Genomic DNA, 14327 nt, shown 5'->3' with positions numbered 1-14327 from the left:
TGAAAGACGGGGTGAGTGTCCGTCAGCACACGGTTAAAGCTGTAGCTCCTCCCTGATTCCCTCGCTGTAGTTTGTCCTGACGCCTCCTCTCGCTGCTGCTGGGCCGCGAGGCTCAGCCCGCCTCAGATTGGTCCTGCTCCTCCTGTGATGTCATCAGGCCGTGCTCCTCCTGTGATGTCATCAGGCCCTGCTCCTCCTGTGATGTCATCAGGCCGTGCTCCTCCTGTGATGTCATCAGGCCGCGCTCCTCCTGTGATGTCACCAGGCCCTGCTCCTCCTGTGATGTCATCGGGCCCTGCTCCTCCTGTGATGTCATCGGGCCCTGCTCCTCCTGTGATGTCATCGGGCCCTGCTCCTCCTGTGATGTCACCAGGCCCTGCTCCTCCTGTGATGTCACCAGGCCCTGCTCCTCCTGTGATGTCACCAGGCCCTGCTCCTCCTGTGATGTCACCAGGCCCTGCTCCTCCTGTGATGTCACCAGGCCCTGCTCCTCCTGTGATGTCATCAGGCCGTGCTCCTCCTGTGATGTCATCAGGCCGGAGCGAGCAGGGCTCCAGCTGTGGTTTGGTCTGCAGAGCCTGAGCAGAAGCCCACAGATGATTGGTTCAGGGTTCCTGAGCTTTGTGCCGCAGAGAGGCGTCGATGATCAGCTGATTGATCAGCTGATTGATCAGCTGATTGATCAGCTGATCGATCAGCTGTTTCTGTTGGGAAGCGTAAACACATGATGGATTAATCACAGAATCATGCTGATCAGATCCAGTGGTTCTGTTTGCGGTTAGAGACAGCGACTCTGCTCCTCACAGCAGCGTGAAGCGTAACCACGGCGCCGTGCGCTGACCACGTCACACACGGGTTATTCAGTCCAAACGGGCCAATAGAAACGAGCCGGAGGGCGTTTTCATCTCCACCGACGGAGGCTGGACCAGAACCTGCTGAATCACACAGAACACTTCCTGGTTGCTTTTCACGGATCAGCTTGAACCGGGTCCAGGTCCGGGCTGCCAGTCCAGGCTTCATGGCTGTAAACCTCGGTTCTGACTGGTTCTGATCTGGTTCTGATCTGGTTCTGACTGGTTCGAAGCTGCTGCAGGTGGAATCTGAAGGTCTGCAGGGCCACGGCTTGCTTTCTCCACAGATCAGTCTCAGGCTGCTGTAGCCCCGCCCCCAAACCTCTGCGTAGACCAGACCGGTGCTGCTCTGGAGCCGGTGCGATCCGGTTCTGAGGCACGTTCAGAACCTGTTGAGGCACTGACTCCAGACCAGGACCCATTAGCCGTAGCGTTGAGGTTGCCTCTGTGTCTGCTTGACGTTTTCTCGTCTGTTCGCAGCAAAACCTGCTGACGATGGAGCAGATCGTGACGGTGGAGGAGACGCAGATCAAAGACAAGAAGTGCATCCTGCTGCGCATCAAAGGAGGGAAGCAGTTCGTGCTGCAGTGCGAGGTACGACCCGCCGCTGGTTCTGACCCGGGCCAGCGGCTCTGGGTCAGAACCAGCAGCTCCTGGTTCTGACCCGGGCCAGCAGCTCCTGGTTCTGACCCAGCAGCTCCTGGTTCTGACCCAGCGGCTCCTGGTTCTGACCCAGCGGCTCCTGGTTCTGACCCAGCTGGTTCTGACCCAGCTGATTCTGACCCAGCTGGTTCTGACCCAGCTGGTTCTGACCCAGCTGGTTCTGACCCGGCTGGTTCTGACCCGTGTTGCTTTTCTCCGCAGAGCGACCCGGAGTTCGTGCAGTGGAAGAAGGAGCTGACGGAGGCGTTCCAGGAGGCCCAGAAGCTGCTGCGCCGCGCCCCCAAAGTGATCGGGAAGGGGCGGGCCGGCGTGGTGGAGCTGTCCAAGCCGCCGCTCACACACCGCAACAGCAACGGCCTGTGATCCCCCCCCCGACACACGCCTCACCACCCCATCCCACGCCCGCAGTGTGTGCACGGACCCCGCGTGCACGGACCCCGCGTGCACGGACCCCGCGTGCACGGACCCCGCGTGCACGGACCCCGCAGCACACACTCACCACCAATCAGCCAATCATCCTCCCTGCTTTCCACCCCTGCCCTGAGAGGGAAACAGCATGTGGGCCTCTGCATGTGGCGCCTTCCCCGCCGCCGCCGCCGCCTCTGAACCGCTGTGACTCTGTGGAGCGCCTCCTGAGGGACCCTCTGAGCCCCACAGAGACCCGAGGCCCGGCTGCAGCCCCCCCGCTCCCTCCCCAGTTACTGAAGTGCATAAAGTGCCAACTCAGCGTTTCACTGCAGCCGACCATCAGGAAACAGGAAGGACTCTCTCAGCCAGTTACCATGGAGACGGACATTTCACTGGCTGTCAAACAGCAGGACCTGGGTATCGGTAACCATGGGCAACAGTGGAACTATTGTGTATGAAGGTTGGGGGGGTGGGGGGGCTCTTTGACTGTATATAAGCGACCGTTTCTATGTGCATCTCCAGTGTTTTAGTCCAGTGTGTTCTGTCCGTGAATCTGTCTGGGCTTAGGGGGGGGGGGCTGAGGAGGGCGGGGGGGCCGAGGAGGGGCTTTAGGGCGGGGGGGTGGGGGGGTTCGGACAGACAGGAGTCGGACGGCTGATACTCCCCGTGCTGCGGCGGCTCGGCTGTCAGACATTCAGCATCATCACCCCGAAGGTTTACAGAGGCGGCGGCGGGGGGGGCTTTTAGGGCGAGGGGGTGGGGGGGGTTACAGGAAGAGGCCCGGAGGGGGGGGGGGTTACAGGAAAACACGCCCCTCAGGTTCTCCGAACAGGTCGCTGTCGTGGATAAAGTTTTACACACAAACATCTAGAAAAAGCTGCTGCTTCTACTTCTTCTTCTTTTGGTTTGAGCATCACTGTATTGGACCGCCGGGTTCTGGAAATCTGACCGTTATTAATCCGTCTGGGTCCGAAGTGTCAACAAGCATGCTGCTGCCAACCTGATGGCCAATCGGGCGGTCCGAACCGCCGGGGTTCGGGCGGTCCGATACGCCGGGTTCGGGCGGTCCGAGCTGCCTGGTTCTGGCGGTCCGAGCCGCCGGGTGAGGGGGCGGTCCGAGCCGCCGGGTTCGGGCGGTCCGATACGCCGGGTTCTGGCGGTCCGAGCCGCCGGGTTCTGGCGGTCCGATCCGCCGGGTTCTGGCGGTCCGAGCCGCAGCGTTCTGGCGGTCCGAGCCGCAGCGTTCGGGCGGGCCGAGCCGCCGGGTTCTGGCGGTCCGTCTGTGGTTAAACGCCACGTTGGGTCACTGCTTCTCGGTGTATTTTGTCGGCGAAGCTGCAGCCGAAGATTTAATCAGTTTTCCTGCAGCAGCAGCTTCCTCTGAATCATCAACACATAAAAACGATTTTATATTTCCAGCTGATTATGTTTCTGCTGTCGTGAAGAACTCAGATCCGGTCCCACGGTTCTGGGTTTGTTCAGGAGGGCTGCAGCCCGTAAACCTGATGGAGCCGAACGCTCCGCCGCACAGACGCCCTGAGCGGCGCCGGCGGTCTGTGCGGCGGCCCGGAGGAGGTTTCATCGAACCCCGTTGGCGGAGCTGACTCGCGGGACGCCGCTCGGTCGCAGTGTTTCGGCGGGCGGGGGGCGGGGTCTTAGCGTTCGCCATGCAGTGCGCTGTCTGTGGCGTCCTCGCCGTTCCGGAGCCGGGACGCCAGGCCTCCGGTGGGAGAAGGCGGTCGGGGGGGGTCTCAGAGAAATGTGTCACCTCTGAAGGTGTCTCTTATTTTTATAAACCAAAGTGGTTTTTTATTGTTTGCATTGAAACTTCTGTTCTCGCACCTTTTCGCCCAAATGTGTTACTTAGTAGTTGTTAAATGTGCCAAATAACTGTTTCTGAGCAGCAGAACCACCAGAACCGCCTCTCGCCGCCGGGTTCTGCTGCAGGACGGGTTCCAAACTGTGACCAAACGTGCGCGGCTCGTCGCCACGGCGCCCCAGCTCCATGTCGTCGCCCCGTGTGTCATGCGAGCGCACGTGAGCCGCATCACCGCCTCGTGCGCTCTCCAGTGGACTTTTTTATCTCCTCTCTCCGCTCAGCACCGTGTAAAGGATGGCAGATAGGAAAACTAAGTATAAATATGTGTGTATATGAAATGAAACGCTGTAGTTTATTTAAAGATTTAATGTAGAAAAGGGGCGGGGCTGTGATGTCAGTATAACTGTTTGTGGTGAAGACTCCAATCTTGCACATAAAGACTTATTAGAGATATTGTCCCTGCGAGTTCCAGATGATTATTTTTGTTGGAAAACCGGACTCTTTCATATTTATTGCGTGCGTGGGGAGCTCCGCCTCCTCGCTGTAGAAATCCTCCGGTTTCCAGCCGTCAGAAACTCTTTGTCTTCGTACGCCACAGACAAACACAGATACTACTGCTTTGGGTTATTGAGATTAAGGTCATGATAATACTGATATATGATTGGTGATATTATTCAGTGATTATTCTATTTTATTTCCAGGAGTTCTTTGCTTCTGAGGAAGGTAGGAAGTTGCGTGTTGGACTGCTTGTAAAAACAGTTCATGAATAAAAATCCTTTTTCCGTGTTGCTTCCTGTCGTGTCTCATTTCTTCTGATTTTGGTCACGTGACGGCGTCTCTGAAGCATGGATCCGGAAAAGACTGAAATGACCTCTGCAGCGAAGGGCCTCGCTGTGGCAGCGGTCCTGGACAATGGGCTTCAAACAGGCTTTAATCAGGTTTTAAATGGGTTTTAATCAGGCTTTAATCAGGCTTTAATCGGGCTTTAAACGGGTTTTAATCAGGCTTTAATCAGGCTTTAATCGGGCTTTAATCAGGCTTTAAACGGGCTTTAATCAGGTTTTAATCAGGCTTTAATCGGGCTTTAATCAGGCTTTAATCAGGCTTTAAACGGGCTTTAAACGGGCTTTAATCAGGTTTTAATCAGGTTTTAATCGGGTTTTAATCAGGCTTTAATCAGGCTTTAAACAGGCTTTAATCGGGCTTTAATCAGGCTTTAAACGGGTTTTAATCAGGTTTTAATCGGGTTTTAATCAGGCTTTAATCAGGCTTTAAACAGGCTTTAAATGAGGCTTTAATCAGGCTTTAAACGGGCTTCAAACGGGCTTTAATCGGGCTTTAATCAGGCTTTAATCGGGCTTTAAACGGGCTTTAATCGGGCTTTTAACGGGCTTTAATCAGGCTTTAAACGGGCTTTAATCAAGCCCTCAGTTAGCATGCTAAAGGTCAAAGTTCACCCCAAGGTGAAAAAGCCCAGAGCTACATCTCAGACTCTACAGGCCTCAGTTAGCATGTTAAAGGTTAAAGGTCATACATCTCAGACTCTACAGGCCTCAGTTAGCATGTTAAAGGTTAAAGGTCATGAACGGGCTTTAATCGGGCTTCAAACGGGTTTTAAACAGGCTTTAATCAGGCTTCAAACGGGCTTTAATCAGGCTTTAATCGGGCTTCAAACGGGCTTTAATCAGGCTTTAATCAGGCTTTAAACGGGCTTTAATCAGGCTTTAAACGGGCTTTAATCAGGCTTTAATCAGGCTTTAAACGGGCTTTAATCAGGCTTTAATCAGGCTTTAAACGGGCTTTAATCAGGCTTTAAACGGGCTTTAATCAGGCTTTAAACGGGCTTTAATCAGGCTTTAATCAAGCCCTCAGTTAGCATGTTAAAGGTCAAAGTTCACCCCAAGGTGAAAAAACCCTCATTTTTAATGTGCCCTGATGAAAGAAGGGAACTCTCTCTGTCACATGACTGTTTTCTCGTGGTCCACTTCCTGATAGAACACAGGCTCCGCCCCCCGCCCCCTCCCTCCCAGCTGGAGCTGTCAGTCAAAGGACAGCTGACACATTTCAGATCTGCACATGTGCTGCTGTGTCCTGTTGGGAACAGCCGGCAGCCATTATCACCCCTCTGCACTCACAGTTTCCCACCCAGGAGCCTTTCCTCTTCTGTTGTTGGCCTCAAACTCAGGGGGAACCTTTAGAAAAGAGTTCCTCGGGCCTGAGCCGGGTCGGGCTGGGGCTCCTCGCCGTGGTGCTTGAATGCCCCCGAACCCCGGCCTGCTCCTCTGAGCTTCGCCCAGTTCCAAACAGGGTCGTGTCCCCTTCCTCCACCTCCGCCCGCAGATATTTTTAGAGCAGTCGCGCTGCTTATCTGAGTGTGTGTTGCTCTATTTCTGATTCTCCTGCCCCCCTCAGTCAGTGTCTCTGGTGCTGACCATCGGACTCATTGGGCCCAGCAGGATTTACCGTCTTTACCGGATCTCTGGAAGGTTTCCGTCCTGCTCGGCGTACACGGACGGTTGGAGGTAAAGATGTTTGATGTAAAGACGGTTAAAGCCGGGCTTCGGGGCGTGATGTGGCACCGGCCTCGGGCAGAATCCAACACCAGCCGGGCGGTTCTTTCATGGTTAGCTCGTTTGTTTCTGGTGGCTCATGAAGAAGACTTTAGTTTTTAATCCTTTGGGTCATATTTGCCTTTTCAAGCATGAGATCGATAGTTTAAAATCTCATTTTAATGTTAAACCCGTTGGATTCAGTGTCAGAACTCTCCCTGAAGAAGGGAAGTGGAATGATTTAACCCGAATGTTCCTGTCCTGGTTCTGACCTGATTCTGCCCTGATTCTGTCCTGGTTCTGGCCTGGTTCTGCCCTGGTTCTGTCCTGATTCTGTCCTGATTCTATCTGGTTCTGTCCTGATTCTGTCCTGGTTTTGCCCTGGTTCTGTCCTGGTTCTGTCCTGATTCTGTCCTGGTTCTGTCCTGATTCTGTCCTGGTTTTGCCCTGGTTCTGTCCTGGTTCTTCCCTGGTTCTGCCCTGATTCTGTCCTGGTTCTGGCCTGGTTCTGTCCTGATTCTGTCCTGGTTCTGTCCTGATTCTGTCCTGGTTTTGCCCTGATTCTGTCCTGGTTCTGCCCTGGTTCTGTCCTGGTTCTGCCCTGGTTCTGTCCTGGTTCTGTCCTGATTCTGTCCTGGTTCTGTCCTGGTTTTTCCCTGGTTCTGTCCTGATTCTATCTGGTTCTGTCCTGATTCTGGCCTGGTTCTGTCCTGGTTCTGTCCTGGTTCTGTCCTGGTTCTGTCTGGTTCTGTCCTGGTTCTGTCCTGGTTTTTCCCTGGTTCTGTCCTGGTTCTTCCCTGGTTCTGCCCTGGTTCTGTCCTGGTTCTGTCCTGGTTTTTCCCTTGTTCTGGCCTGGTTCTGTCCTGGTTTTTCCCTTGTTCTGGCCTGGTTCTGTCCTGATTCTATCTGGTTCTGTCCTGGTTCTGTCCTGATTCTGTCCTGATTCTGTCCTGGTTCTGTCCTGGTTCTGCCCTGGTTCTGTCCTGGTTCTGTCCTGGTTTTTCCCTTGTTCTGGCCTGGTTCTGTCCTGGTTTTTCCCTTGTTCTGGCCTGGTTCTGTCCTGATTCTATCTGGTTCTGTCCTGGTTCTGTCCTGGTTCTGTCCTGGTTCTGCCCTGGTTCTGCCCTGGTTCTGTCCTGGTTCTGCCCTGGTTCTGTCCTGGTTCTGTCTGGTTCTCCTTCTGTAGGAGAACCAGGAAGTGATTGGAATCTTTATTCATCTCTTTGTTTCCTGATTTATTTGAAAAGCTTTTGATGGATGATGTCACAAAGTACCTTAAAACAGTATTTTCTCCTCTCGTGTTCCACCAGTTTGGTTCTTTATCACCTAAAATGTAGGTTTTCATGCATGTTTGCAGCCTTTTAATCTGAAGTCTCATCATTACTTTGTGCAATCTGTCACATGATGTCAGGATATTTATACGCTGTTTGAAAAAGGAGAGGAGCTCTGCAGAACGTCTCAGAGCATCACTGAATCTGTAAAACAGTACGAATGTGGCACCAAAACAAGCTAAGAAAGGACAAGAAGGGAAGTGGACAGGCCAAAGGTCGCCATGAAGAAGCTGCAGAGACTGAAATGTCTCTTCATTGCATCCCTTTAAGCCGTAAATGAAAGTATTCTCCATGGAAAAGTGGCCACAAAGAACATAAAAAGGTATGTTGGGAGTTCACTAAAAGGCAGTCGGGACTCCTCCAACATCACTGCAGTGAAGCACGGAGGTGGCAGTATCATGTAACTGCAAAATGAGGCAGAACAGGACTTCTGTGTGTCGTATACAAGCAAACATCTCAGGATATAACTGGGACTGAAGCTCACTTCTGTGTCTGTGCCCAGTCTAAAGGTTGCAGAACAAAAACTGATCCAATTCATTCTGAATGGGCACAAAGGCCAGAGACCGGAGGTGTCAAACTTAAAGAGACGAACCCGAAGACACGTACCGCAGCAGAAGAAGGCTGGAAAAGTGTTGGCTTAGTGGGGTGAATATGCATAAGCACCACTTTAAGGCTTTATGTTTAACATGTTGTGCTTTGAATGTCACCTTATCGGTTTGGACTAGTTTTCATGTGAATCCGTTACAGAAAATCCTTTAAAATGTCTTCTGAGTCACAGGAAAATCAGCCCTGGAGGTTAATACAGACACAGTGAACTGCAGTGTCCTTAAACTATAAGAAAATCCTTTAAAATGTCTTCTGAGTTACAGGAAAATCAGCTCTGGAGGTTAATACAGACACAGTGAACTGCAGTGACCTTAAACAATAAGAAAATCCTTTAAAATACCTTCTGAGTCACAGGAAAATCAGCCCTGGAGGTTAATACAGACACAGTGAACTGCAGTGTCCTTAAACAATAAGAAAATCCTTTAAAATACCTTCTGAGTCACAGGAAAATCAGCCCTGGAGGTTAATACAGACACAGTGAACTGCAGTGTCCTTAAACAATAAGAAAATCCTTTAAAATGTCTTCTGAGTTACAGGAAAATCAGCTCTGGAGGTTAATACAGACACAGTGAACTGCAGTGACCTTAAACAATAAGAAAATCCTTTAAAATACCTTCTGAGTCACAGGAAAATCAGCCCTGGAGGTTAATACTGACACAGTGAACTGCAGTGTCCTTAAACTATAAGAAAATCCTTTAAAATGTCTTCTGAGTTACAGGAAAATCAGCCCTGGAGGTTAATACAGACACAGTGAACTGCAGTGACCTTAAACAATAAGAAAATCCTTTAAAATACCTTCTGAGTCACAGGAAAATCAGCCCTGGAGGTTAATACAGACACAGTGAACTGCAGTGTCCTTAAACTATAAGAAAATCCTTTAAAATGTCTTCTGAGTTACAGGAAAATCAGCCCTGGAGGTTAATACAGACACAGTGAACTGCAGTGTCCTTAAACACTAAGAAAATCCTTTAAAATACCTTCTGAGTTACAGGAAAATCAGCCCTGGAGGTTAATACTGACACAGTGAACTGCAGTGTCCTTAAACACTAAGAAAATCCTTTAAAATACCTTCTGAGTTACAGGAAAATCAGCACTGGAGGTTAATACAGACACAGTGAACTGCAGTGTCCTTAAACAATAAGAAAATCCTTTAAAATACCTTCTGAGTTACAGGAAAATCAGCACTGGAGGTTAATACAGACACAGTGAACTGCAGTGTCCTTAAACACTAAGAAAATCCTTTAAAATACCTTCTGAGTTACAGGAAAATCAGCCCTGGAGGTTAATACAGACACAGTGAACTGCAGTGTCCTTAAACAATAAGAAAATCCTTTAAAATACCTTCTGAGTTACAGGAAAATCAGCACTGGAGGTTAATACAGACACAGTGAACTGCAGTGTCCTTAAACAATAAGAAAATCCTTTAAAAATGTCTTCTGAGTTACAGGAAAATCAGCACTGGAGGTTAATACAGACACAGTGAACTGCAGTGTCCTTAAACAATAAGAAAATCCTTTAAAAATGTCTTCTGAGTTACAGGAAAATCAGCACTGGAGGTTAATACAGACACAGTGAACTGCAGTGTCCTTAAACAATAAGAAAATCCTTTAAAAATGTCTTCTGAGTTACAGGAAAATCAGCACTGGAGGTTAATACAGACACAGTGAACTGCAGTGACCTTAAACACTAAGAAAATCCTTTAAAATACCTTCTGAGTTACAGGAAAATCAGCCCTGGAGGTTAATACTGACACAGTGAACTGCAGTGTCCTTAAACACTAAGAAAATCCTTTAAAATGTCTTCTGAGTTACAGGAAAATCAGCACTGGAGGTTAATACTGACACAGTGAACTGCAGTGACCTTAAACAATAAGAAAATCCTTTAAAAATGTCTTCTGAGTTACAGGAAAATCAGCACTGGAGGTTAATACTGACACAGTGAACTGCAGTGACCTTAAACTATAAGAAAATCCTCCAAAAATACCTTCTGAGTTACAGGAAAATCAGCACTGGAGGTTAATACAGACACAGTGAACTGCAGTGTCCTTAAACAATAAGAAAATCCTTTAAAATACCTTCTGAGTCACAGGAAAATCAGCTCTGGAGGTTAATACTGACACAGTGAACTGCAGTGTCCTTAAACACTAAGAAAATCCTTTAAAATACCTTCTGAGTTACAGGAAAATCAGCACTGGAGGTTAATACAGACACAGTGAACTGCAGTGACCTTAAACACTAAGAAAATCCTCCAAAAATGTCTTCTGAGTTACAGGAAAATCAGCACTGGAGGTTAATACTGACACAGTGAACTGCAGTGACCTTAAACACAAAATAACTCTTACAAAGCCACAGTTAATGTTTTACACTCAGGTTTGGTCCATTAATTACTCTCTTTAACCAAAGTATTGCTGTATTTGAGCTTTATTTCCTTCAAGATAAAGACTCTGTTTAGCTTCTAACTGCTGGTGAGTGATCTTTATCTTTTACTCAGATGAAGCCATTTTGAGCTTCATTCAGTTGTTTTGTTCTTTTTTTTTTAACTTTTCTTGCCCCTGTGTTTTTCTCAGACCGCTGATTTCTTTATAATTCTTCCAAAAAGTGTGAAAGAGGTTTCCTAATTGAACAGAAAGGTGTAGATGGCTCCTGCTGATGAACACAAAGTGTCTGTGAAACATCTCAGTCATGCAGAAACTCAGATGTCTGTTCATCCCTTAACCTGACAGCTTTAATCTGAGGCCTTCTTTGAACTGCTTTCTCCATTGTTAGGTCTGTGCTCACACTCTGCCACCGGCTGACATCTGTGTAACCCCCCCACGACCACCACCACGCACCCCGAGTCCTCCCCCCACCCACCGTGCAACCATGGCTCTGTCTTCACGCTTAAAACTGTGGGAGCAGAAGGGAGGTGCAGAGCTGCTGCATGCTGCGTTCATTCAACCTCTAACATATCATCTGGACTGTGCTGTTTGTGCTGTTTGTGTGCTGTTTGTGTGTGTTTTTGTGCTGTTTTTGTGCTGTTTGTGTGTGTTTTTGTGCTGTTTTTGTGCTGTTTGTGTGTGTTTTTGTGCTGTTTTTGTGCTGTTTGTGTGTGTTTTTGTGCTGTTTGTGTGTGTTTTTGTGCTGTTTTTGTGCTGTTTGTGTGTGTTTTTGTGCTGTTTGTGTGTGTTTTTGTGCTGTTTTTGTGCTGTTTGTGTGTGTTTTTGTGCTGTTTTTGTGCTGTTTGTGTGTGTTTTTGTGCTGTTTTTGTGCTGTTTGTGTGTGTTTTTGTGCTGTTTTTGTGCTGTTTGTGTGTGTTTTTGTGCTGTTTGTGCTGTTTGTGTGCTCTTTTGTGCGTGTTTGTGTGTGTTTGTGTGCTGTTTTGTGAGTGTTTGTGTGTGTTTGTGTGCTGTTTGTGTGCTGTTTGTGTGCTGTTTTGTGCGTGTTTGTGTGCTGTTTTGTGCGTGTTTGTGTGCTGTTTTGTGCGTGTTTGTGTGCTGTTTTGTGCGTGTTTGTGTGCTGTTTTGTGCGTGTTTGTGTGCTGTTTTGTGTGTGTTTGTGTGCTGTTTTTGTGCTGTTTTGTGAGTGTTTGTGTGCTGTTTTGTGAGTGTTTGTGTGCTGTTTTGTGTGTGTTTGTGTGCTGTTTTGTGCGTGTTTGTGTGCTGTTTTGTGAGTGTTTGTGTGCTGTTTTGTGCGTGTTTGTGTGCTGTTTTGTGCGTGTTTGTGTGCTGTTTTGTGCGTGTTTGTGTGCTGTTTTGTGCGTGTTTGTGTGCTGTTTTGTGCGTGTTTGTGTGCTGTTTTGTGCGTGTTTGTGTGCTGTTTTGTGAGTGTTTCTGTGCTGTTTTGTGTGCTGTTTGTGTGCTGTTTCGTGAGTGTTTGTGTGCTGTTTTGTGCGTGTTTGTGTGCTGTTTTGTGCGTGTTTTGTGCGTGTTTGTGTGCTGTTTTGTGCATGTTTCTGTGCTGTTTTGTGCTGTTTTTGTGCTGTTTGTGTGCTGTTTTGTGTGCTGTTTGTGTTGTTTTTGTGCTGTTTTTGTGCTGTTTGTGTGTGTTTTTGTGCTGTTTTTGTGCTGTTTGTGTGTGTTTTTGTGCTGTTTTTGTGCTGTTTGTGTGTGTTTTTGTGCTGTTTGTGTGTGTTTTTGTGCTGTTTTTGTGCTGTTTGTGTGTGTTTTTGTGCTGTTTGTGTGTGTTTTTGTGCTGTTTTTGTGCTGTTTGTGTGTGTTTTTGTGCTGTTTTTGTGCTGTTTGTGTGTGTTTTTGTGCTGTTTTTGTGCTGTTTGTGTGTGTTTTTGTGCTGTTTGTGTGTGTTTTTGTGCTGTTTGTGTGTGTTTTTGTGCTGTTTGTGTGTGTTTTTGTGCTGTTTTTGTGCTGTTTGTGTGTGTTTTTGTGCTGTTTTTGTGCTGTTTGTGTGTGTTTTTGTGCTGTTTGTGCTGTTTGTGTGCTGTTTTGTGCGTGTTTGTGTGCTGTTTTGTGCGTGTTTGTGTGCTGTTTTGTGCGTGTTTGTGTGCTGTTTTGTGCGTGTTTGTGTGCTGTTTTGTGCGTGTTTGTGTGCTGTTTTGTGCGTGTTTGTGTGTGTTTGTGTGCTGTTTTGTGAGTGTTTGTGTGTGTTTGTGTGCTGTTTGTGTGCTGTTTGTGTGCTGTTTTGTGCGTGTTTGTGTGCTGTTTTGTGCGTGTTTGTGTGCTGTTTTGTGCGTGTTTGTGTGCTGTTTTGTGCGTGTTTGTGTGCTGTTTTGTGCGTGTTTGTGTGCTGTTTTGTGCGTGTTTGTGTGCTGTTTTGTGTGTGTTTGTGTGCTGTTTTTGTGCTGTTTTGTGAGTGTTTGTGTGCTGTTTTGTGAGTGTTTGTGTGCTGTTTTGTGTGTGTTTGTGTGCTGTTTTGTGCGTGTTTGTGTGCTGTTTTGTGAGTGTTTGTGTGCTGTTTTGTGCGTGTTTGTGTGCTGTTTTGTGCGTGTTTGTGTGCTGTTTTGTGCGTGTTTGTGTGCTGTTTTGTGCGTGTTTGTGTGCTGTTTTGTGCGTGTTTGTGTGCTGTTTTGTGCGTGTTTGTGTGCTGTTTTGTGCGTGTTTGTGTGCTGTTTTGTGCGTGTTTGTGTGCTGTTTTGTGAGTGTTTCTGTGCTGTTTTGTGTGCTGTTTGTGTGCTGTTTCGTGAGTGTTTGTGTGCTGTTTTGTGCGTGTTTGTGTGCTGTTTTGTGCTGTTTTGTGCGTGTTTGTGTGCTGTTTTGTGCATGTTTCTGTGCTGTTTTGTGCTGTTTTTGTGCTGTTTGTGTGCTGTTTTGTGTGCTGTTTGTGTTGTTTTTGTGCTGTTTGTGTGCTGTTTTTGTGCTGTTTTGTGAGTGTTTCTGTGCTGTTTTGTGTGCTGTTTTGTGCTGTTTTGTGCGTGTTTGTGTGCTGTTTTGTGCATGTTTCTGTGCTGTTTTGTGCGTGTTTCTGTGCTGTTTGTGTGCGTGTTTGTGTGCTGTTTTTGTGCTGTTTGTGTGCTGTTTGTGTGCATGTTTGTGCGTGTTTGTGTGCTGTTTTTGTGCTGTTTGTGTGCTGTTTGTGTGCTGTTTGTGTGCTGTTTGTGTGCTGTTTTGTGCGTGTTTCTGTGCTGTTTTGTGTGCTGTTTGTGTGCTGTTTCGTGAGTGTTTGTGTGCTGTTTTGTGCGTGTTTGTGTGCTGTTTTGTGCTGTTTTGTGCGTGTTTGTGTGCTGTTTTGTGCGTGTTTGTGCGTGTTTGTGTGCGTGTTTTGTGCATGTTTCTGTGCTGTTTTGTGCGTGTTTCTGTGCTGTTTTGTGCGTGTTTGTGTGCTGTTTTTGTGCTGTTTGTATGCTGTTTGTGTGCATGTTTGTGTGCTGTTTGTGTGCTGTTTCGTGAGTGTTTGTGTGCTGTTTTGTGCGTGTTTGTGTGCTGTTTTGTGTTGTTTTGTGCGTGTTTGTGTGCGTGTTTTGTGCATGTTTCTGTGCTGTTTCTGTGCTGTTTTGTGCGTGTTTCTGTGCTGTTTTGTGTGCTGTTTGCGTGCTGTTTTTGTGCTGTTTGTATGCTGTTTGTATGCATGTTTGTGTGCTGTTTGTGTGCATGTTTGTGTGCTGTTTTGTGTGCTGTTTGTGTGCTGTTTTGTGCGTGTTTGTGTGCTGTTTTGTGCTGTTTTTGTGCTGT

General features: G+C 47.9%; 2 protein-coding genes across 2 annotated transcripts in view; both read left to right on the top strand.

Moving 5' to 3' along the window:
- grk3 (G protein-coupled receptor kinase 3) overlaps window positions 1-1965 on the top strand; it is a 67621-nt gene extending 65656 nt beyond the window's left edge. Inside the window, exons 20-21 of the mRNA XM_072371505.1 lie at window positions 1332-1445; window positions 1716-1965. Coding sequence (XP_072227606.1) covers window positions 1332-1445; window positions 1716-1877 — 276 coding nt within the window. The 3' untranslated portion in view covers window positions 1878-1965. The remainder of the gene's footprint in view (window positions 1-1331; window positions 1446-1715) is intronic.
- Window positions 1966-3589: 1624 nt separating this feature from the next.
- Window positions 3590-14327, top strand: part of LOC140277472 (unconventional myosin-XVIIIb-like) — a 66071-nt gene continuing 55333 nt past the window's right edge. The window contains 5 exon segments of the mRNA XM_072372506.1: window positions 3590-3660; window positions 3827-3979; window positions 4586-4679; window positions 5846-6049; window positions 6154-6263. Of these exon segments, the coding sequence (XP_072228607.1) occupies window positions 3590-3660; window positions 3827-3979; window positions 4586-4679; window positions 5846-6049; window positions 6154-6263 (632 nt within the window).

The sequence above is a fragment of the Leuresthes tenuis genome, unplaced genomic scaffold (genome assembly GCF_036924035.1).
Source record: "Leuresthes tenuis unplaced genomic scaffold, fLeuTen1.0.hap1 SCAF_19, whole genome shotgun sequence".
NCBI lineage: Eukaryota > Metazoa > Chordata > Actinopteri > Atheriniformes > Atherinopsidae > Leuresthes > Leuresthes tenuis.
Note: the sequence above shows the minus strand (reverse complement) of the source record. Positions and strands in the feature narration are given on the sequence as shown.